The sequence below is a fragment of the Aquarana catesbeiana genome, linkage group LG05 (assembly GCF_042186555.1).
Source record: "Aquarana catesbeiana isolate 2022-GZ linkage group LG05, ASM4218655v1, whole genome shotgun sequence".
NCBI classification, from domain to species: domain Eukaryota; kingdom Metazoa; phylum Chordata; class Amphibia; order Anura; family Ranidae; genus Aquarana; species Aquarana catesbeiana.
The window spans coordinates 377,374,325-377,397,507 of record NC_133328.1 but is presented as its reverse complement, the minus strand read 5'-3'; the positions used below and the strand labels follow the sequence as shown (position 1 = coordinate 377,397,507).

Sequence of the window (23,183 nt, the reverse complement as noted above, 5' to 3'; positions counted from 1 at the left end):
ACCTGTTCTCCGGGCTATCCGGGTCTTTTGTCGGCCTCCCTCGCTATCTTCTGCTCTTTTGCCACTCTTTTGCTAGCGGAGGAGCCCGGTCTGCTGCCTTCTGCCTTATTCCCTCTTCTTTTCTTCCGATGTTGACACGATGGTCTCTCCGGCTGGAATGCTCTCTGAGCGCTCCGCTCTGACTTATATAGGTGGTGACGCTGCCCCCTTATGACGTCACAGTCCCTGGGCATGCTGGGACTGTGACGTTTTAGGGGGTGTGGTCAACATCAACCAGTGACCACGCCCCCTAAAACATCACAGTCCCAGCATGCCCAGGGACTGTGACGGCATAAGGGGGCGGGGTCACCGCCGATATAAGTCAGAGCGGAGCGCCCAGAGAGCATTCCAGCCAGAGAGAGCGCCGTGTCAACATCGGAAGAAGAGAAGAAGAGAAGAGGGAAGAAGGCAGAAGGCAGCAGACCGGGCTCCTCCGCTATAGCAAAAGAGCGGCAAAAGAGCAGAAGATAGCGGAGGAGCCTGGCAGAAGACCCGGAGGGTGCGGAGAACAGGTCGAACAACGGGAGAAAAGGCACTGAGAGCACTGAGAGCACTGTTATACAAACTGTACACTCACTACTTTACATTGTAGCAAAGTGTCATTTCTTCAGTGTTGTCACATGAAAAGATATAATAAAATATTTACAAAAATGGGAGGGGTGTACTCACTTTTGTGAGATACTGTAAGTTCAAAACCATATGTGAATTTTCCTAGGTGTATGCAGAACAAAAAACTGGTAGCATACATATTAGTGGTAAGTAACTCTTTTTACTTCCTTGTATTTCCCAATAATTACAGGCTAAGGTGTTATAGAAAAGCTGACGTACCTCAATTTCTAAATTTGGTGACTAATTATGAACAGCTGTAGCTCCACCTCTCAGGCACAGGCAGCTGCCTATTTAAGTCATTTATCTCATATCAATGCATCTATTACAAAGACAGCAGTTTATGGCTGAGTGTCCTGGAATAGTGTAACTATATTCAGTATTTGTAGTTACCTGGAAACATAAAAACAACATATTACAGGTGAGATCTACTATTTTAAGCTTGTATCATTTATAAATGTTTTTTTTTTTTTTTTTTTTAAATCGCTGTTAGCTTACATTTCTGTGCTAAATAATTGCTAATGAGAACTATATAAGATGTACAGAATATGAACTTTGCAGACCTTTATTGACGCGGGACATTTTTAAAGATAGAGACTATTTGTGAGTTTTTTAAGGCTTTTATTGGCTAAGAAAGAACAACTTTAGAAAATAGCTGCATTTTGTCTGTTTTGTATTTATGGTAGTGATTAAGACCCCAGTGCTGGATTTAAAAAAATCAGTTCTGCAGAAGATATACAGAATCTGCAGTAACACATTATAACATTTACAGTAAACCCGCCAATAGTATAACTCCACTTTTGCTGAAAAAAACATCCCCTGGTTACATACATACATTTAGCCCGGGTTCACACCATAATACGCTGCGCACCGCACAGGAGCGCTGTGCGTCCCTGTTCACCGTTTCAGGGACGAATCAGGGCCGATTCTATGCCTGAATTCGGCCCTGAAACGCAGCCAAAGACGCACAGCGTTTTTGTGCAGTGCGCACCGCAGCCGCCCCGGAGATATGTGAACCGGCTCCATAGGGAGCCAGTCACATTCTCCTGCTATGCGAATTAGAGGTGCGGAAACGCACCTCTAATTCGCATAGGTGTGAACCCGGGCTTAAAGGATTTTAGCAAACTTCTTTACAATTTTGTACATATTGTTGTTTATATTGGAAATCACATATAACTTTAAGGCCCCTTTCAGACGGAGTGAAATCCATCAAGCGGATCCACCTGCTCAATGGGGGATCTCTCCGCAAATCCCCGCTGAGCAGGAGGATGACAGGTCCGTGTCCACTCCACTATGCAGAGCAGACATAGACAAAGCCCGCTGTTTTCTATGGGGGTCCAGATGGAAACAGACTGCCTGTCCGTTTCCATCTGACTGAAATCCAATCCCCTGGAGGGATGGCAAACGTATCTCTATACGTCTGTTTTTAGATGACTGGATACACAGGCTGGTGTCAGCAGACACATGTCCGCTGACATCCGCAGCTCCATAGAGAACAATGGGTGGTCTGATCGGGTCTGCCTGAAAAACAGACATGCGTACCCGATCAGTCCGCTGGTGGGAAAGGGGCCTTACTCAGTTCTTACTTGGAGAGTGCTGAATCTGGAGCAGCTGTGCGTGGTATCAGCTTCTAACTTCAGTTTGTTCAAGTAAGCTTTGACAAAAAAACTGGAAGCTGATTGATTTTTATGCACAGCTGCACCAGATTTTTCACTCTCCAGTTCTAGTAAATCAATCCCCCTGGGAGCATCAGTAAGTGACTCACACAAGCAGTACATGACACTTTGAATGCTGGCACCTAAGCCAAATCTATGTGGATCAAATGCAATCCGAAAAGCATAAATTCGTATGTCATCTAATAAAGCATTATTTCCAATGAAGGCCATTCACATCCATGCGGTGCGATTTTGATCCAGTTAAAAAAAGGGTCCTGTGCAAGTTTAGTATGGGTGCTGTGTAAATTCAATCTCCAGCTATGCCCAGTCCCCTCAGAAATCGCATTAAACTCAATCCTGTCACAAAAGAAATTGCACCGTGAAATCGCATCAGATTCGCACCGCATTAGTGTGAACTAGCACTTAAAGTTATTGTAAAGTCAGAAGGTGTTTTATCTTAATGCATTCTATGCATTAAGATAAAAAGCCTTCTGTGTGCAGCAGCCCCCCTTAGCCCCCCCCAATACTTACCTGAGCCCCATCTCTATCCAGCGATATCTATGAATGAATTGGCCCTCCGGGACTCTCCCTCCTGATTGGCTGAGACACAGCAGTGGCGCCATTTGTTTCTGCTGCTGTCAATCAAACTCAGTTAGCCAATCAGAAGAGAGATTGTGGGGTCTAACTATAGCTCTGTGTCTGAATGGATAGACAGAGCTGCAGCTCGGCTCGGGTCCCCTCATAGCAAGCTGCTTGCTGTGGGGGTATGCGACAGGAGGGAGGGGCCAGGATCTCCAGCCAGGGACCCGAGAAGAGGCGGGTCTGGGCTACTCTGTGCAAAAACCCTGCACAGAGCAGGTAAGTATAACGTTTGTTATTTTTATTTTTTATTTTTATTCTTTTTATTTAAATGTTCAACATAGTATAAGCATAGTAACAACACAAAAAAGAAAAAAAAAAAGAAAAAACACAAAACATAAATGAGTAATACATCAGCACAAGTAGCCAGCATGGCCCAATAGATAATGACGATCCATGTCAGATTAAGGGCCCACAACAGTTTCACATAAAGAATTAGTATTTTCCCATATTAATACCATATGTAACTGACTACAGTATCCAGATATATAATCAACCCTTCACAGATGAAACTCACAATTTATACTATACTGATACCGAACCCCATCATAACATAAAGCGCTACATGCAGTAATGTTTGTTATTTTAATAGAAAAAAAACAAGACTTTACAATCACTTTAAATTAAAGTGTTAGTTTACCTTTAAAAAAAAAAACACTCTATGCAGTCACTATACAAAATAGCATCAATCTAAGCTAATCATATTTAAAAATTCTCTTCATACAAACATTCTTCGTCCATTCAATTACTTTACCAATTTCATTTGAAAGTAATTCAACATTCTGTTTGCCTTTAACAACTGATTTAGGGTCAAATGGACTTTCCCAAATGAAAATTACATACACTGCTAGAAATTTGTTTGTTCGAAAAAAAATTTACATCCGTCTCCTTTGAATTTTCTCATCACTGAAAACGGATATCAATCTGACCCACCTAATGATTAGAAAATTAAACAAACGTTCTTGAGACAAAAAAGTTCAAACTAAATTCTGCAAGTGTATGGTGAATGGCCAGCTTAATCCTTTATTGCTGAATAACCAACAGTGTACTCAACATCCCTATACAAATAAGACATGTTTGAATTGTTTTTGCCAATTTTAGAAAACCATACTTGGTTGCAGACTGAAATAGAAGAGTGTTTTTTCAACACTAAATCATATAAATAGCAGATATACAGTATATGCTACATCATTTTATTTATTTTTTTAACAAACGTGGCTTTACCACTCATATTTTAGTTTTGGGTAGATGCCCTCTGATTGACTTACCTATATCTTTCTGATAGAGCAGGATTTCTATATCCACATTCACATCTGCCTCCGGGTCATAAGCAGGGCCTGTAGGCATTAAAAGACAATCTCATGATTGTCTCATGACTTTTATGCTGCTACATTATTTGGTAGGATATGAATTTCTAAATCAAATGGAAAATGAAAATCACTATCTTTGTACTATTTTTCTATAAGATTCCAACTAATTTACCATAGTTTCTATCTATCTATCTATCTATCTATCTATCTATCTATCTATCTATCTATCTATCTATCTATCTATCTATCTATCTATCTATCTATCTATCTATCTATCTATCTATCTATCTATCTATCTATCTATCTATCTATCTATCTATCTATCTATCTATCTATCTATCTATCTATCTATCTATCTATCTATCTATCTATCTATCTATCTATCTATCTATCTATCTATCTATCTATCTATCCTCAGGTACTGACTTCTGATTTACTAATAATGATTTGTGGTAATGTATTTTACACAGATGGAAAAAGAAGATACGTTTTAATAACACAGTTGGAATATTTATACCAATACTAAAGAAAACATGAATGAAACCAGCATGAATGACACCCTGGATGAACCCTCTAGCAGCTATTCGGAATATTCGTACATACATTTCACCATAGTGGCTGTTGTAGCACTATGTCTTTGTATCATTGGCCTGGTTGGAAATGTTATTGTCTTTTGGTACCTGTGCTTCAAGATCCAGAGAAACAAATACACAGTTTATATTATGAGTCTGTCTGTAGCTGATGCCCTGTTTATTGTATTTACTAGCTTGATTTTGATGATCCAGATAAATACAATGGTTGGTACAGATCCTGAATTTATAGGGAAGGAGAGTTTATATTTATTTATAGAAATATTTTATAATACTATGCAGTATTCCGGAATGTATATCCTTACAGCTGTCAGCATGGAACGATGTAGCTCTGTTCTGTTCCCCTTTTGGTACCAAAGCCATCGCCCTAGGAACTTGTCCACTATTATGTGCACTGCTCTTTGGATTCTTGGCTCTTTGGAAAGTCTCCTTGAGAACCTTGTGTGTACAGCAGATGCTTTCTTGGAACAAACCTCACAATGTTCAGCAGTTCAAATAATAGTTTTTATTTTAGCCATTGGCATCTGCCTACCAATTATGGTCATTTCCAGCTTCACCTTGCTCATCAAAGTAAAGAGGTCATTAAAGCAGCGATACACACCTAAACTGTACATCATCATCCTTATTGCAGTTCTTGTATTCATCCTATCAGTTCTTCCGTTTAATTTTTTGTCGTTTTTAATATACTTCAAATTAACACCAACAGATTTGGTAACTGTAAGTTTTTTCTATGTAACAATTTATTGCACAGTGCTTAACTGCACCATCAATCCCTACATTTACTTTATTGTTGGAAGAAAATGGAAACAAAAGACCCCTCACTCGATCCAGGAAGCCCTCCAAAGAGCTTTTAGGGAGGAAGATGATGAGAATGATGACTCAAACAGCAACAAAACAATTAACACATCAAGCTAAACTAACCCTATCCTTCTAGATTTTCTTTCAAGAGCAAAGCACAACGACAATTATCTACTTTAACAAGAAGATATTTGATTCACTCAGGAATTTCAGAATATGAATCTTAAAGTAGGATCTTACTTTATCAAGTGGAAGTCAAACTTCTTCTGTGAAGGGCAAAGACTGAAAATGCTAATGATATTGATTTTCATTTAATATACCTCCAACTGGCTGGCCTTCTTAAAGCGAACCTGTTTAGCTGGAGAAAAAGTGCTGCTTAAGGTGGTTGTAAACATTTTTTTTTTTTAAAAACAAACATGTTATACTTACCTGCTCTATGCAACGGTTTTGCACAGAGCAGCCCTGATCCCCCTTTTCTGGGGACCCCCTGAAAGTGCTTCTGGCTCCTTTCTCCCACCAAGTACCCCATGGCAAGCTGCTTGCTATTAGGGCACTCAAACTTGCTCGCCCCCGAGCCCCACTCGGTGTGTCCATAAGACACACAGAGTGCAGGTGGGCCCCATCCCCTGATTCCTCCTCACTGGCTGTTGTTGACAGCAGTGGGGGCCAATGAGGAGAGAGAGACCGCGAGAGCCTGTGCCCTTGTGCACAGTACTGGATCAAGATAGGGCTTAGGTAAGTATATGTGGAGGAGCTACATACTGAAGGTTTTTTTCCATTAATGCATTAAGGTAAAAAGCCTGAAGGTTTTAGAACCACTTTAAACCAAGCTCATTTACATTACCTAAACCTGTCCTTAATTTGCACATTACTGCTATAAATATATAAGGTTGTTTAAGAGGTGCTTTAAATGTACTTTCATACTTAATTTATTTTATACATGACTAACAGGTTTCATCACATGCTTTCTTATTCTTTTTTAAAATAAAGCAGTTGTACAGTTTTGGATTGGAAACTTTTAATGATGAGATCTGGGTATCTGCTGACTTTGTGATATGTGTATTCTCCAATATATTGGTTCATGTTCTATATAATCTGTGATAAGTAAAGTAACATCTGAAGTGTAATTGTACATAAATATTTGCAGCTCACATTTAGTTCAAATTTAATTTTTTTAAATAAAACTTATTATAACTTATATTATCTCTGGTGTTGTTCTTCCTAGGACCCATTCACACCAAACGTTATGTGTGTTGATGCATGTATGTTGGTACACTGCAGTGCAATTCATTGTAAATGGCACCCAAACACACTTAATGCCCCACAGTGTAGCACAACACATGACGTTCTTCTTAGCTGGACTTTAAAAACTGTCACTATGTCTGCAATAGTTCTTTTAAAGAATTTCTGCCAGTTTGCAGATTATCAAACTAGCAGCAATTAAGATCAACTCTATTGTGTACAGAGGTTAGGGTAGTACTCTGAGTAGGGGCAGGCTCCCTGGTTTCTATGAAGCCAGCATCCAGCAAGCGTCATAGCATTTAATGCTTCATCCCTGGCCCCATACAACTGCCAAATAAAATAAATATCAAACACAAAATGGTAATTCAACACTCCTTGTTTACTCCTCTTCTATATTTGTGATAACATGATGTTGCTGCACTCCCTGTGCTAAGTGTTGTTTCGCCCCACTCAGCCTCACTCTCTCCCCGCACAGGGCTGTGATTGCAAAGTAGCAGTGAGGTTCCAACTACTGCACAGCATCAAAAGTTTTAGCGGCAATTTACCGTTGTTTTAGCGGGGAGCTTATAACCCCCGCTAGTGGCCAAATAAAGGGTTAAAAGCGCCCGTGTTGCAGCGCTGCAGGGCAGGGTGTTTTGGCAGCACTTGGGCTTTCTCACTGGGGTGGCATAAGAGGGGGTTTTTCAGGCGCTTTACAGGTGCTATTTTTAGCACCTGAAAAATGCATTCAGTGTGAAATGGGTCTAAGTCTGAGTGGGGAGAAGACACACAGACCACAGGAAGCACTGCAGCATTGTGGCGGTATGGATACAGACAGAACTGTCATGGGATATGAGTGCTGAATTATCACTTTGCATTTGATATTTATTTTGTTTGGATCCCCCCCTTTACTTACTTTCAGTAGTAAGCCAGGGAATCTCCTGCCTGGCAGCTGAATGGTCCAGGAATGAGTCATTGGTTGTTATGATTTACTGTCTAGGCAGCCAATGCTGCTCTACGATGGGGTTGGGAAAATGTGCTGAGCTTGCACTGAGGATGGAGTGTCCATTATACCACCCTCCACCATGCCTCCATGCAACAAATTCCTGGTTGCTGATCTCCCCTAGTCTGTAAGAACCTGGAAGTGATGAGGATTTCATTAGTTCCAGATCTGAGGTGTCACTTCCCCCCCGACCACTGTAGAACAGTATGGAAGCACTCAAACAGGCAGCAAAAGAGGCAAGACATGTTTAAAGTGATTATAAAGGCTGAAGGTTTTTTTATCTTAATGCATTCTATGCATTAAGATAAAAAGCCTTCTGTGTGCAGCAGCCGCCCTCAGCCCCTCTAAAGCTTACCTGAGCCCCATCTAGATCAAGCAATGTTGTAGGAGTGTCTCAGCTGCCCGAGACTCCCCTCCTCATTGGCTGAGACAGCAGCGTGGCGCCATTGGCTCCCGCTACTGTCAATCAAAGTCAGCCAGTCAATGAGGAGAGAAAGGGGCAGGCCCAGGCGGTGGTTCCATGTCTGAATGGACATTGGGAGCTGTGGCTCAGCTGCGGGGGGTACTCAACAGGAGGGAGGGGCCAGGAGAGCCAAAGAGGGACTTGAGAAGAGGAGGATCCAGGCTGTTCTGTGCAAATACACTGCACAGAGCAGGTAAGTATAACATGTTTGTTATTTTTAACTAAAAAAAAATAGACTTTAGTATCACTTTAATTTTGCTGTAAAATGTTAGAGCATATTATTTAAGAAACAATAGCCAAAAACATTTTTCCGTAACTGAACAGAATGTAAGCAGCTTGGTTAGGAAGAGGGAGAGATGAGACAGGTTTTATATTGAGATAGAAATCGGAATGGACAGTGGATAAGCAGCTTGGTAAAGTCACAACTTAAGAGTGAATAGGCCATAAATATTGAGACACAAGGCAGGACTTGCCCTGCAGCAAACATTAGAAATTTGTCAGGTAAGGTCCAGATGGCAAAACATTGTGTGGCACATTTACAGTGCTAGAGCACTTGAATAGGGCAGGAGAGGTTTTTGGGGGTTAGTAGGTGGGTTTAGATGGCATTTATAAGGTTTTCATCTGTAGCATCACCAGCAGGGCTTTTGTAATCAACAGTAATCCAAAACTGGCTGTATAGCATGACCATTTTGAGATAGAAGAGATAGATGTGCTCTGCCTTTGGGTGATGTTTGGCCCAACTATTGCTTTGTACTGCAGAACCTTCTTGCACCCTACTACCTTCACATGTAGGACCTCTGCCTTTCACTTTAGGCCTGCCTGACATATTTAATAAAGGGGATTGACTAAATGTAATGTCAGCTATGACAATAGTTGGAATAAATATGTGGTGAGTTGGTGCACATTCTTTTACCGCACAAGTGTGCGGTAGCGTGCTGTAATCAAAGGGCAGCTTTGACTATGTCAGCAGCAAGTGTATCCTGAAATACAAAAAAAAAGGCCCTGGCAAAATAAGATAGTAGCTAAACAGGAGCAAATACAGTTGTTGCTGACACATACACAAAACGGTAGTCCTTTAAAAGACTGCTAGGTTTCTTAACTGTAAACATGGGGAGGGGCAATTCAAGAATATGTAACCCTCCACACTGCAGTCCACAGTAATTTCGGGCAATATATCACAGTAAAGCAATGTCTTGCAAGTAAATCACCCTATACCGATATAGCACTGCCCCTGAAGTCGCTGCTGGTTAATTGGCTCCTTCTGCTTCTGAAGGTAATCACTTACACAGACAGCACCTGAACTCACAAACCTACCTAGGGTTTACAATGCTTTTATTGAGTTAAGATGCCCTGAAAGGGTTAAGAATAGGTAGACAATAATACACTGCAATCGGTTTACAATTTTTTAAAAACAGATATGTTTGGAGCTAGCCGCGGAACGGGATGGACGACTGAGACTGCAACTCCGAACACACAGAAACCACACAGAAACCACACAGAACCCGTTTTTAGCCATTAATACCCCACAGTTTATCCACCTAACACCCACAACCATGTCACGGAAGAGAAAGGAGCAGAGAAAGCCTCAAAAGCTGACTGCATTCCATCGGCAGCAGCGCGGAGGTAAACAAAATGGCGCCTACGGCCCCTCCACCTGGGATTACAGAGCGCCACCACAATCATCACATACATCTCAGCAGAGCTCACAATCTCCAGCCAGCAGATCACCCCACAGCCACAACTCAAACTCCTCCACTCCTCTGTCTGGCAGCCCAGAAAAGTCCAGATTTAAAATGGACACACAAAATAGACATCATGAAGTGAGCTATAATGCAGAATCTGGAACGGATACATGAGAATTGCCTGACTCTATTGTGGAGTTTCTAACAGCTAACCAGACAGTCTTAGATACAGTAATGAAAGATATGCTGATTTCACTGAGAAGCTCATTACAGGCTGACATGGTCTCTTGCATGCACAAACTTAACAAGGAACTGGGGGAGGTGGAAGCTACAGTGGAACAAGTGGAACACAAAATGGGGGAAATTGCTTCCACCATTAATGATTTGGTGGATGCCTCGGAGGAAAAAGATGAGGAGATGGAGTGGGTCAAAGCCAAATTAGCAGATATTGAGGACAGGTCCAGAAGGAATAACCTGAAGATTGGAGGGATCTCTGAGACAGTTCCGCAGGCAGACCTGTCCTCCTTTGTCACCGCAATGTTTAAAGCAATACTCCCAGACACATCTGACTTGGATGTTACAGTGGAGCCCATTGTCTTCTGAAGCCGTCCCACCTCCCAGGCCAAGTACCTAGAGATGTAATTTTACAATTGCATTTCTTCCACATCAAAGAGAAACTTATGGCGGCAATGCGTAAAAAAGATCACATTTTTTTCCAATACCTGCAGCTACAATTCTACCTGGATCTATCCCAATATACTCTGTCAAAGAGGAGGAACCTCAACACTATCACAAAGCGTTGAGAAATCACGAAATCAATTACAGATGGGGTTACCCCACAAAAATTACGGTCACAAGGGAGGGCTCCACATATGTCATTGACTCTCTGGAAAGAGGCCTCTCTTTGCTGAAAATGTGGCGAATACTACCAGATTCTCCAGTACCTGCTTCTTCTACAACAGTCAACCACGTTAATCCTGAGTGGAAAACAGTGACAGCTAAAAACTCTAAAAGTCACAACTAGCTCTGGTAAGATGTATAAATTGTCCATTGTAACCCCTGTTTGACAGAGGACGAACATTGGCTCTTTACACCCCCATTTAACCTGAGCAGTGGATGCTGCATACGGGTTTCAACAACCCCTTTATGTTCTTTGGTTCTTAGAAATACATGACAAACAAGTCACCTGCATATTATGACTGTTCTCTTTTCTTTTGTTCTACTATTTTTAAACACAGTCACGCTGTACAACAACTAAACTGTCAGGAGGGCCACGTACCTGATGTGAGACTGAAGTAGTGGGGAGGCCTCCCTTGCACCTCGGGTCCTTGAAGCCTCTGGAGATGGAGACAGAGACTTGGTGGACACCGAGTGGCATGGGTTCCAGGGGTGCGGAGCACCGTGCAAGCCTTAGTCCAAGATCCGAGCCAAGGTCAAGTCAAGTTGGGCAACGAAGTATAAAATGGTTAATCAGAAGAAGAATGGTTGAGATCCAAGCCGGGATCGGTTCCAATCTCACAGCTGAGTACAAAAGGGGCAAAGAAGTAGAATGGTTATGGTACAAATCCGAGCTCAATGGCAAGCAGCAATAAAGAGTAGTCAAATAGGTTTCCAGGTCACAACAAGTTCAGACAGATCACACACTAGCACAGGAACAAGGGGGAACTGAAGATAATCCAGCAATTTGGCAGTGTCTGGGCTTATATAGGGAAGTTTGAGGTTACTTTCTGTGCACCTCCTAGGCATTTTCCCGCCTTTTTCCATCAGGCTGATGTCACTTCCTGTGTGCATCCTGGGCATTTTCCTGCCTTTTTCCATCAAGTATTCTGCGCAGGTGTGGGTTGGTGCACTGAGGCATCTTTGGCGCATGCTCAGTTGGCACGGATTTCCTCTTGCGGCAACATGCCATTGATGCATGTTTCCTGGCTTTTTCCATCAAGTATTCTGCGCAGGTGTGGGTTGGTGCACTGAGGCATCTTTGGCGCATGCTCAGTTGGCACGGATTTCCTCTTGCTGCAACATGCCATTGGTGCATGCGTAGTAAGCCCTGGACTCTTACAGAGCCCCCCGAAGGGGCTGCCACAGAAGATCTGGAATGTGGATATGCGACTCGGGTTCCCAGGAATCCTCTTCAGGACCGTAACCCCTCCACTGTACCAGAAATTGGCGTCCACGACCCCTTCTATGGCAGTCCAGGATGGCCTCCACCTCGTACTCCTCAATCCCTTTAATCATAGAGAGAGGTGGAGGACGGGCCCCGCGTTCCCCAAAGGGGTTCGGGGCCACGGGCTTCAGGAGGGAGGCATGGAAGACAGGGTGGATCTGGTAAGTTGAGGGCAGTTTGAGTTTGTAGACAACAGGGTTGAATTGGGACAGGACAGGGAAGGGCCCAATGAACTTAGGGCCCAATTTATTAGAGGGACAGGCCAACTTCAAATGCCTGGTAGACAGCCAAACCTTGTCTTATCCAGGTCCCCCTGCTGCCATAGATGATCTTGTAATCCAACTGTGCCTTGGCCATGGTATCCTTTAGGAGCTCTAAGTTGGTGTGTTCCAGACAGCCGGGACCGAAGCAGAAGCGGGTAGGACGGGGGAAAAAGAAGGGTGGTAGCCAAGGTTGGCGTAGAACGGCGATTGCTTAGTGGTAGAATGTATTGCGTTGTTGTATGCGCAAGGAAGTAGGGAGGTCCAATTGTCTTGGACAAAGGTGGAGAAACAAGGAAGGTACTGTTCAAGAGTTTGGTTCGTGCGTTCTGTTGGTCCATTGGTCTGAGGGTGGTAGGCCGAAGAGTAGTGGTTCTCGATGTCTCGAGCAAGACAGAGCTCCTTCCAGAATTTAGAGGTGAATTGGACGCCACGATCCAACACAATATTGCCGGGGACCCCATGGAGTCGTATGATCTCCTTGATAAAAGCCTTAGCTGTTTCTGGGGCGGAAGGAGTGCCAATCATAGGAATAAAATGAGCCATTTTTGTAAGGCGGTCCACAACAACAAATATGGATGTAAACCCATCAGAGGGCGGTAACTCCACTATGTAATCCATGCTGATCTGTTCCCAGGGTCTGGAGGGAACACGCAGGGGGCGTAGGAGACCCCATAATTTATTCTTTTCCGTTTTGCTGTGAGTGCATACTGGGCAGGAATTGACGTAAGCGTGGCAGTCTGCCTTGAGGGTAGGCCACCAAAAGGTTCGCAAAAGCAGATCGGTGGTTTTGGTCACCCCGAAATGCCCTGCTAACTTGTTGTCATGGCAGAGTTTGAGCACAGGAACTCTCAGTTGAAGGGCCACAAACACAGCATGGGAGTATTGCGTCTGTCATTGGCGAGTTATCTGATGTGGGATACATGTGGGATAGAGCATCAGGTTTACAATTCTTGGATCCCAGACAGTACGTGATATTCTTTTGAAATTGGGTGAAGAAGAAAGCCCATCTGGCTTGTCTAGGTCTGAGACGTTTAGCTGTACGGAGGTATTCCAAATTCCTATGATCAGTGTAGACAAGTATAGGGTGCGAGGCTCCTTCCAATAGATATCGCCATTCTTCCAGAGCCAGTTTAATAGCAAGGAGTTCCCAGTCCCCAACATCATAGTTCCTTTCGGCTGGGGACAACTTCCCGGAAAACAAGGCAACAGGATGCAAGATGGCTGTGGTTTTGTGGCGCTGAGAAAGGACTGCCCCAACCCCAATCTCTGAAGCATTGACCTCTAACACGTAAGGCAGGGCTGGGTCGTGATGACAAAGACTTGGGGGAGAGGTGAATTGCTTCTTGAGTTTGTCGAAAGCCGTTTGTGCTGAGGGGGACCACAAAAAATAGATTTTTTGCTTGGTGAGTTGTGTGATAGGTGAAATTATTGACGAGAAGCCTTTGATGAATCTTCTATAAAAATTGGCGAATCCCATGAACCTCTGGACGCTCTTACGGTCCGAGGGTACTGGCCATTCAAGAACTGCAGTTACCTTCTGGGGGTCCATGGAGGTGCCAGAAGTGGAAATAATGAGGCCAAGAAATTGTATGGTATATTTCTCAAGTTCACATTTTTCAAGCTTGGGGTAGAGTTTATGGGCTCGGAGGCGAAAAGGGACTTTTCGCATGTGGATTAAATTGTAGGCCCCCTGTAGGTCCAATTTTGAGAATGCCTTTGGTGGTGCGGAACCTCTGAATGAGCTGAGGGACTAGAAGCAACGGGTATTGATTCTTGATTGTGATACTGTTCAATTCTCTGTATTCGATACATGGTCTTAAAGAATGGTCCTTGTTTTCCACCAGCACCAACAGGAGAGGTAGAGGGCCTGATGAACCCTTTCCTAAGATTGTCATCAATGTATTTTCGGAGGACTTCTAATTCAGGCTAAGAGAGTGGGAAGATTCTCCCAAATGGTATTGCAGCTCATTGGGGCAATCATACTGCTCGTGAGGTGGTAGGGATTCAGCCCCCTTCTTGTCGAAGATGTCCAGGATGTCTCTGTAAACCTGGGGAAGAAGAGTGTTGTCATCTGTGGAAAGGGGTTGGACCACCAAACAGGCTCATTGTGGGAAACAATGGTGTAAGCAATAGGGTGAGCCAATAAATCTGTGGCTGGTGCTGTCAAATCCACGGTAACTCCAAAATAACCAGAAAAATAGGGGAAGAAATCACGTCCAGCCGAAGATATTCCTGATGGTCTGCTTCGGTGGTGGCCAATATGAGGGTGGTCTCATGGGTTATGGGACCCGAGGTTGGTGTGGAGCCATCTGCCAGATGAACGGTAAATGACTGGGGCTTCTTGCATAGTGGGATTCCATACTTTTTGGAGAAGTGGATGTCAATAAAGCAGCTGCAAGCCCCAGAGTCAATAATGGCTACTGCTCGGATTATCCTTCCCGGTATCTGCAAAGAGAGGCAGTGAGTGAGATGGGAGGATTTAACAACGTATGGTGAAACAGATGTGGGTTCGATCCACTTACCTGGCCTAATGGGACATCCCTGAAGAAAGTGACCCGCTCCACCACAATACAAGCATAGATTGTTCAGGCGACGGCGTTGTCGCTCTTCGGGTGTGAGGGTGCACAAACTAAGCCGAGTTGTATCGGTTCTACATCATGAATTGGGGTTAATGCGTGGGTCTCAGGGGTTCTCAGGTGCGGAGCCATGGGTACTCATGGGAGCATCCATGTGGGACGGGGCATATTGTTCCATGCAACGTTCTCTGAGTCTGCGATCAAGCTGGATAGCCAACTGAATTATAGGTTCCAATGTATCAGGGAACCCCACTCTTGCTGATTCCTCTTTGAGGGGCTCGGACAGGCCCAAGTGAAACTGATGGCACAAGGCAGCGTCATTGCATGCAGTGTCTGCAGCCCACTTGCGGATTTCCGTTACGTAGTCCTCAACAGGGCATTTCCCCTGTTGTAGAGAGTTCAATACTGTTTCAGCCATTGTGGTTTGTTGTGGGTCATCATAGAGCATTGCCATGGCATCGAAGAAAGAAGACAGTGAGTGCAAGTTTTGGATTCTCCCTTTCCAATAGCTGATGAGCCCATGCTTGAGGTTCTTAGTAAGGCTACTACGAACCCGACCTTTGTATCCTCTGAAGAGAAGGTCCTAGGCTGTAAGGTAAAGTATAGCCAAAAGGTGTTCCTGAAAACCCAGAACTTGTGGCGAACCCCTGAAAAGCGTTCTGACATAGGAACCCGTGGTTCAGGAGCTGGAGTAGAGATGGGCTACTCCATAGCCATAACACGTGGTTCCGCAGGGCTCAGAACTGAGGGATTGGCCATTGCAGTCAGCCGACCTTCTAGTTGAAAGTACCCCTCTTGTATGGACATCAGGGCCTGAGACACAGAGGCCACTTGTTGGCACGGGGCCTCGAAGGGGGAAGCACTTCCCTCAGTCTCAGACATGGCTGGATTATTCTGTCACAAGGGCCACGTACCTGATGTGAGACCGAAGTAGTGGGGAGGCCTTCCTTGCACCTTGGGTCCTTGAAGCCTCTGGAGATGGAGACAAAGACTTGGACACCGAGTGTCACGGATGCCAGGGGTGTGGAGCACCATGCAAGCCTTAGTTCGAGATCCGAGCCAAAGTCAAGTCCAGTTGGGCAACAAAGTATAAAATGGTTAATCAGAAGAAGAATGATCGAGATCCAAGCCGGGGTCGGTTCCAATCTGGCAGCTGAGTATAAAAGGGCAAAGAAGTAGAATGGTTAAGGTACAAATCCGAGGTCAATGGCAAGCAGCAATCAAGAGTAGTCAAATAGGTTATCAGGTCACAACAAGTTCAGACAGATCACATACCAGCACAGGAACTAGGGGGGAACTGAAGATAACCCAGCAATTTGGTAGTGTCTGGGCTGGGCTTATATAGGGAAGTTTGAGGTCACTTCCTGTGCACCTCCTGGGCATTTTCCCGCCCTTTTCCATCAGGCTGATGTCACTTCCTGTGCGCCTCCTGGGCATTTTCCCGCCTTTATTCCATCAGGTTGAGGTCACTTCCTGTGCACATCCTGGGCATTTTCCTGCCTTTTTCCATCAAGTCTTCTGCACAGGTGCGGGTTGGCGCACTGAGGCGTCTTTGGCACATGCTCAGTTGGCACATATTTCCTCTTGCGGCAATGCGCCATTAGTGCATGCGTAGCAAGCCCTGGACTCTTACATAAACAATCCTCTGTGATGGGGTGGTGGTTGACCTCCACACCTCGACGTCATGCTCACGCACTCTCTCGCACGGCGTTCCCTGGAGCACCGCTCCAGGGAACGCCGCTCAAGGCTTGTGTGTGTGTCTCCATCCCATGCTGCGGCGAAAATGGAGTGTCTCCTCTCCTCGCCGCTCAGCGTTGAGGCATGACATTGGCGAGGTCCCGCCCCTCTGCACGGGTACTTCAGCCGGTGGGGAGCCGATGGCTACTCGTTGGGCTGTTTTCATCCTGATGGGACAAGTTCATCCCTATCCCGCTAGACCTCAGGTATGTAGGGAACCCTTGGGACCTTAGACTCATACACACATAATCTCACACATACACATACAGACACATACATACACATTCATACCCATACACACTATATACATACATATTTTCACATACAATATATATATATATATATATATATATATATATATATATAAAATTTATTTTACACTTATTTAGTTTCCATTGTATGTTTTGCAGGGTCTCTATGGACACTCCATTCATGGTTGTGCCCATTACACAGTCATCTTACCATATCCTGGGTCCTTTGACCATCCATCTTGGTCCCCCACTGTGTGGTCAATTGTTCCCGCCACCGGCTCTATGGCCCCGTAAACCCCCACCTAGCCTGCCCGTTCACTCCGAGCGGGATGGAGGGGGGACTGCATCGGGTTGGGTTCTCCTGCCTCAACCCCAGAGGAGATCAACCTATCCAGGCTATGTGTGTCCAAACTCAGCAGGTATGGGTATATACCTATGAGATATTCTATAGGTAAAGTACCATCATTATATTCAATCCTATTTCCTAGCTGGAGAGCCCGTTGTACTAAATATATTTGATGTAGGTCCATCCATTTATTTAACCTCTATTTTCATTTATTTTATAGCATCCTACTCCTGATAATTGGCTTTAAACGCCATGAAAAAACGCCATGAAACGCGTTGAGTCCATACTCAAGGGTGCCAGGTCTACAGCTTGCATTATCATGAATTCATTTTATCATGTTTTACAATATGTATTGTTTATTATCATAATTTTGTATATTATTCTTCCTCTATTAGTGCTTTTTGTGCCAATTATGTCCTTTTTATGTATGAACATTAAATATGTGACTATTGTGCATTGAATATGTCTATATCGTGCCTATAGTACACAAGTAATATTTTGTTTATTCATTATAGGCACTACCCTTTGGGGACTGGTTACAATTAATAGTATTATATTCCTTACCCACAGAGACACACCTCATTTAAAGTCCCACATCCGTTTCTTTTATTCTCCTGCATAAACAAACACTTGAGATTTCTCTCACAGCTTTTCACAAACTCGACGATGGAAACCAGGCCTTAGCCGGAATCAACCACTAGAAGGCGTACATCTTCCACAGTGAGTGAAAACAATCTACTTCTTCAAACAACATATCTTAATACCCAAATATGGGTTTGACTTTCCTACTTATCAATTCTAATTGCCTCAACAACCCTGTAAAACACAAGTCCCTATGGCAAGAAGCACTACACTTTAAATGTGACGTCCTGTGTACACAGGAGACACACTTCTGCAACAATGCACCTCCTAAATGCTCACATAAGAACTTCCCTCACTGCAAATGCAGACTCTAAAAAAAGGGGTGTCATGATGGCCATTAAAGACACAGTGTCCTTCACTCTCCGCAAGGATGTTAAGGATCCTCTGGGCAGATACCGAATACTGGTTTGTGACATTAATTCCCAACGCACATCAAATACGTTTTTTCAATAAACTGATGTAGACTATACACAAGCATCAACAAGGAGGTCTACTCATTTGCGGAGACTTCAACATCTCTCCTAATCTACCTATGGACTCCTCCTTCTACCATGGTAGATATGTCGCCTCTCTTCAATGCTCCATCCAATCACATGACCTATTTGATACATGGTGCTGCTTACATGCTAGTGAAAATGGATTTCACCTTTTTTTTAAATCCTCACTGCTCCTATAGTCGTATAGACTTGTTCCTGTTGGACAAATGGATGCTAAAAAAAACAACGACCACATCTATAAATGCCATTACATGGTCAGACCACGCCTCTATTTTGTTAACAATTAAGGACTTTTTTGCATTTACCTCCACTCCTGTATGGAGGGTCAACTCCTGATTATTGCAACAAACAGATACCAAATCTAAGCTAGAAGGGCATCTGAAAGAATTTTATGCAAATAATGCTACTTCAGTAAAAGATCCCTTTACATTGTGGAATGCCCATAAGGCATATATAAGAGATTTTTCATTAAATTGGGGGCTAGGGTGAGGAGGCAGCGGCAGAAACAAATAAATGACCTTATAGAAAAAATTAATAGCATAGACACACAAAACAAAAACAAACCTTCTCCTGCGCTTTCCCAAGAGTTGTTTAACCTCCGCCAGGATTTACGAGCTTTACTGTTGGATAGCTTTGAGGAAGCGAATAGGAGGTTGAAAATGACTTAATATACCCAAGGTAACAGGGCAGGTAAATTATTAGCATACAAACTGAAAGGCCAGAGAAAAAAAACAAAAATTCCTTTTATCCACCACCCTTCCACTAATGCAAAACAATACCACCCTCAAGTAAACGCTTATAGTGATTATTATGGTTCACTTTACAATCTAAACCAAGATCCTGACACTAGCCAACCTAATTTAGAAATAATCACTGAGTTTCTACAGAAAGTAAAACTCCCCCAACTGTCTCAGGAACACCTGGTAGCAGTGAATTCCCAGTTTACAACTATAGAAATCCAAAAGACTATAGATTCATTACCTAATAACAAATCGCCTGGGCCTGATGGCTTCACATGGCATTCAAATTCATTCTAACCCCATACATGACTAACATATATAATGCAGCGGCTGCCTCCTCACCCTTTCCATCAGAAATGCTCAGAGCCCTGATAATTACACTGCCCAAGCCAGGGAAGGATCCCACTACACCCCACAACTTCAGACTCATTTCCCTTCTCAATAGCGACCTAAAAATTTATGCTAAACGAATTGCCCAATGCTTGCTTGACATTTTACCTCTCCTAATCCACCCGGATCAATTGGGTTTTACTAAAGGCCAGCAAACCACAGATGCTACCCGCCGCTTAATTAATATAATACATCTGGCAAGGGAGCAACAAACGCCTTCTCTGCTCCTAGTATTGGATGCAGAGAAGGCGTTCGATAGAATTCACTGGAGTTACCTAGCCCAGGTATTGACTGCCTTTGGCTTCTCTGGTCCAATATTCACTGCCATTATGGCTTTATACAAAAAACCCTCTGCCCAATTATACTCCTCAGGGATGTTATCTACCCCATTCTCTGTCTCCAATGGAACTGCCCCCTATCGCCATCAATATTTAATTTATTAATGGAACCATTGGCATCATATATCTGCTTACACCCAAATCTCTGGTTTCCAAATTCAAAATACTGAACATGTCATCAGCTTATTTGCGGATGACATAATACTAATGCTAACAGATTTGGAAACTTCCCTGGCTTCAATACACTCAACCCTATCATTGTTTAACCGTATTTGCTACTACAAAGTAAATGAATCTAAATAATTTATCTTAAGTTTGGGTATACCTATTAAACTCAACATTTTTATTCCCATATGTGTAGCAACCAGGAGGTATCAAATACCTGGGTATTACATTAACCCCTGATGTAAAGTCACTAGTAGCAGCAAATTACTCACCCTCGATAGAATCCACTGGAGTTACCTAGCCCAAATATTGACCGCTTTTGGCTTCTCTGGTCCAATATTCACTGCTGACTCAGTTAAATTGATGATAGGCAACTCCTATCCTCATATTGATTAGTGGTTCCAAATGAATAACAACTACTGCAGTAGGGAACAGACACAAAAGATACGCTCAGCATCTTTCCAAATTACTGTTCTGCTTTATTATGATGCGATTGAAGGTTTTTTATGCACATGATTACGTAGGTATCACATTAATATTACAATTGTACGTTTATAACAAGGGGTGTTACATAGGCAGGCTTATTCTAATCAGGACTCAAAAGAATGTAAACATTTACTGAAAACATTATTAGTGCTGTGTGCACAGTGAGGGCAATGTGCAATACATACAAAATAGAATACAATTATATACAGAACTTACAAATTTCCATTACAGTCTCCCCTCTTTTGATCAATATTTTGATCACTAACCATACCTGCTATAACCATTAACTCTTAGGTGGAGGTAATCCTGGCCAAAGAGGCAAAAAACTCCATTGTGGAGAAAATAATAGCTGAGCAACTTTTTTCATTACCAAATGACTTTTCATTGTGAAAAACAAATGATTGATAAGACATATTTACAGAGTACTGGCTGTACACTCCTGTGGCCAGAATGGCCTTCTAGCTGAATTGTGGGCATGCTGACTTATCAGCATATGTAAACACAGACAATTCTACATGAAATGGAAAACGTACAAAAGACAAAATATGACTTCAACATGGCTAACTACTTTTCAAATATATATATCCCTTACAATTAAAGTAATTGAATCAAAAAGTATCCTAGACTGTGATCACAAGAGGGAAACAAATCAAACACAGAGATTTCTTTAATTTAGTCATTTTTGCAGTGTCTGGTGTGGATCCAGGTGACTTTTCCTTCAAGTTTTGCAAAAACTGTACATGAAATATATGCTGTATTGAGTCTCCAAACTTTTCCTTATATATAAATTTCTCTTAACAATCCACAAGTCACCTGGCTTTAGTTTTAGATCCTTCCAAACTTTTAGGATCTGGAATTGGGGAGAAAACACATAAATGAGTTTGTCAAAAAAACCTTAAAAGATCAGCAACATTCTCTGTGAGATCCGAATGGAGGACTTCAGCTGCTGAGACAAAATATAAGCAAGTGAGTAACACACTCCCAAACAAAATCCCATAGGGAGAGAGTCCAACATCCCCCTTAGGGGATTGATAAAATATAAGAAAACGTTCAGGCAAAAGTTTTCTAGTTTCTTACTCTACTTTGTCTGATACATTGTAGACAGTAGGGGGTGTAAAAATAAAACCTCAAAACTTCTAGTAAGGACTCTTCTATAAAAAATTATTTCTTTTGTTACTCTCTGTACTTTCTGCACTCTATATTTACAAACTACTTCTGATAACACTTTTTACTGTGGCCTTTGCAGTAGCATTTGCCACTGGACATCCAAAAAACATGTCCATACAGACAAAATGCATACTCGTAAGATCCTAACTTGGGCATCTGGATATATCTTTTTGTAATCTCTGGAAGGGATGTTCAGCTTTTGGTAACACCTTTGGTAACAGGTAAAACAAGAAGTGGTATGTTATAAAAACAACTGTGGAGAACCCTGGCTCTATCCCACGCTCATTTTCTAAGGCAGCCATAACTTCTTGTGACTGATGACACGGTCCTTGTGTCAAGCTGGAGGGAAAAGAGTGGCTGGCAGACATAAATGATCACCTTTTCCAAAGTCCTGTTTCATAAGAAGTTGTCCCCTGTGGACCACTTGTTCTTCTCGTTCTGGGGTCCTTAAAGTTGAATTATTAATCCCAGCTATACTGGGTCAGAACTAGGGTGGAATCTGTGAGTTGCACAGACCCATCAAGTGTCCGGGGCTGTAAATGCAGCATCCTTAGTCACCTGGTCTGCTTCCATGTGTGAAAGTTAATATGGCTACCTCAGGAAGAACCTGGAAGGCTGAAAACAGCCGATCAAATTAACTTGGCATGCTTGGTTGGTTTACCTGCCGAAGTAAAAACAAACTTCTGGCCCTTTAAATGGGACCAAAAGCTCTCTATATCTCGACTATCTATATAAATATACAATCTTTTTATAGCTCACAGGCTTTGCTAAAACATAGAGCTATGCTTCTTGAGCTGGGGAAAAAGGATCCAATGACTTTGAATACAGAGTATCCTTCTGGGTGATAAACTGCATACTCAAATCTACAAAAAATTTAATATCTGGGTCTTCAGGGAGTGTGTCCTGCACTGGGCTCACAGCGACTGATTCCCACATCAATTTAACACACGTGTCTTCCTTTGTCTCCAGCCTCCTCCAATAGAGGCAATAAGGTGGCTGGATTCAAATGTACGCATTTTTCATTGTTAGATTTGTACATAAATAAACTCATATTTTAAACCTTTCATTAGACAAACATTTCGTTATCTGTATATTTGCTGCGCAGAATGTCGGACCATTGACCAAAACAATATCTAACTTTGTCTAATAGCACCTTTGCATAAAAGCTACAGCTCTGATATATCGGGGTGAACCCTTCATACTCCATAAATATATTACAATGGCTTGTTTTCTATCATGCTATTTGTGTAAGAACTCCAGTTTCATGTTTCAAAAGACAACTTCTTCTTGGCAATATTATAATAAATGATAACAATACCCTGCGGTCATGCAGAGATGTTCATAAATCCAAAATATTCTTCTGCTTATACCACTGCACTTACAAGAAAAACAGGGCACATCATTTCACAATCCAC

At 42.8% G+C, this 23,183-nt stretch overlaps 1 protein-coding gene across 1 annotated transcript; it reads left to right on the top strand.

Annotated features, from left to right (window-relative positions):
* The first annotated feature begins 914 nt into the window (after window positions 1-914).
* On the top strand, window positions 915-6,835 carry LOC141144899 (mas-related G-protein coupled receptor member H-like). The gene is made up of 2 exons (XM_073630996.1): window positions 915-1,066; window positions 4,720-6,835. The coding sequence occupies exon 2, from the start codon at window positions 4,783-4,785 to the stop codon at window positions 5,752-5,754; it is 972 nt and encodes a 323-aa protein (XP_073487097.1). The 5' UTR covers window positions 915-1,066; window positions 4,720-4,782; the 3' UTR covers window positions 5,755-6,835.
* Window positions 6,836-23,183: the final 16,348 nt, after the last annotated feature.

What these genes read in the sequence shown, in the direction of transcription:
- LOC141144899 (XM_073630996.1), top strand. Translation starts at nt 4,783, where the DNA reads ATGAATGAAACCAGCATGAATGACACCCTGGATGAACCCTCTAGCAGC.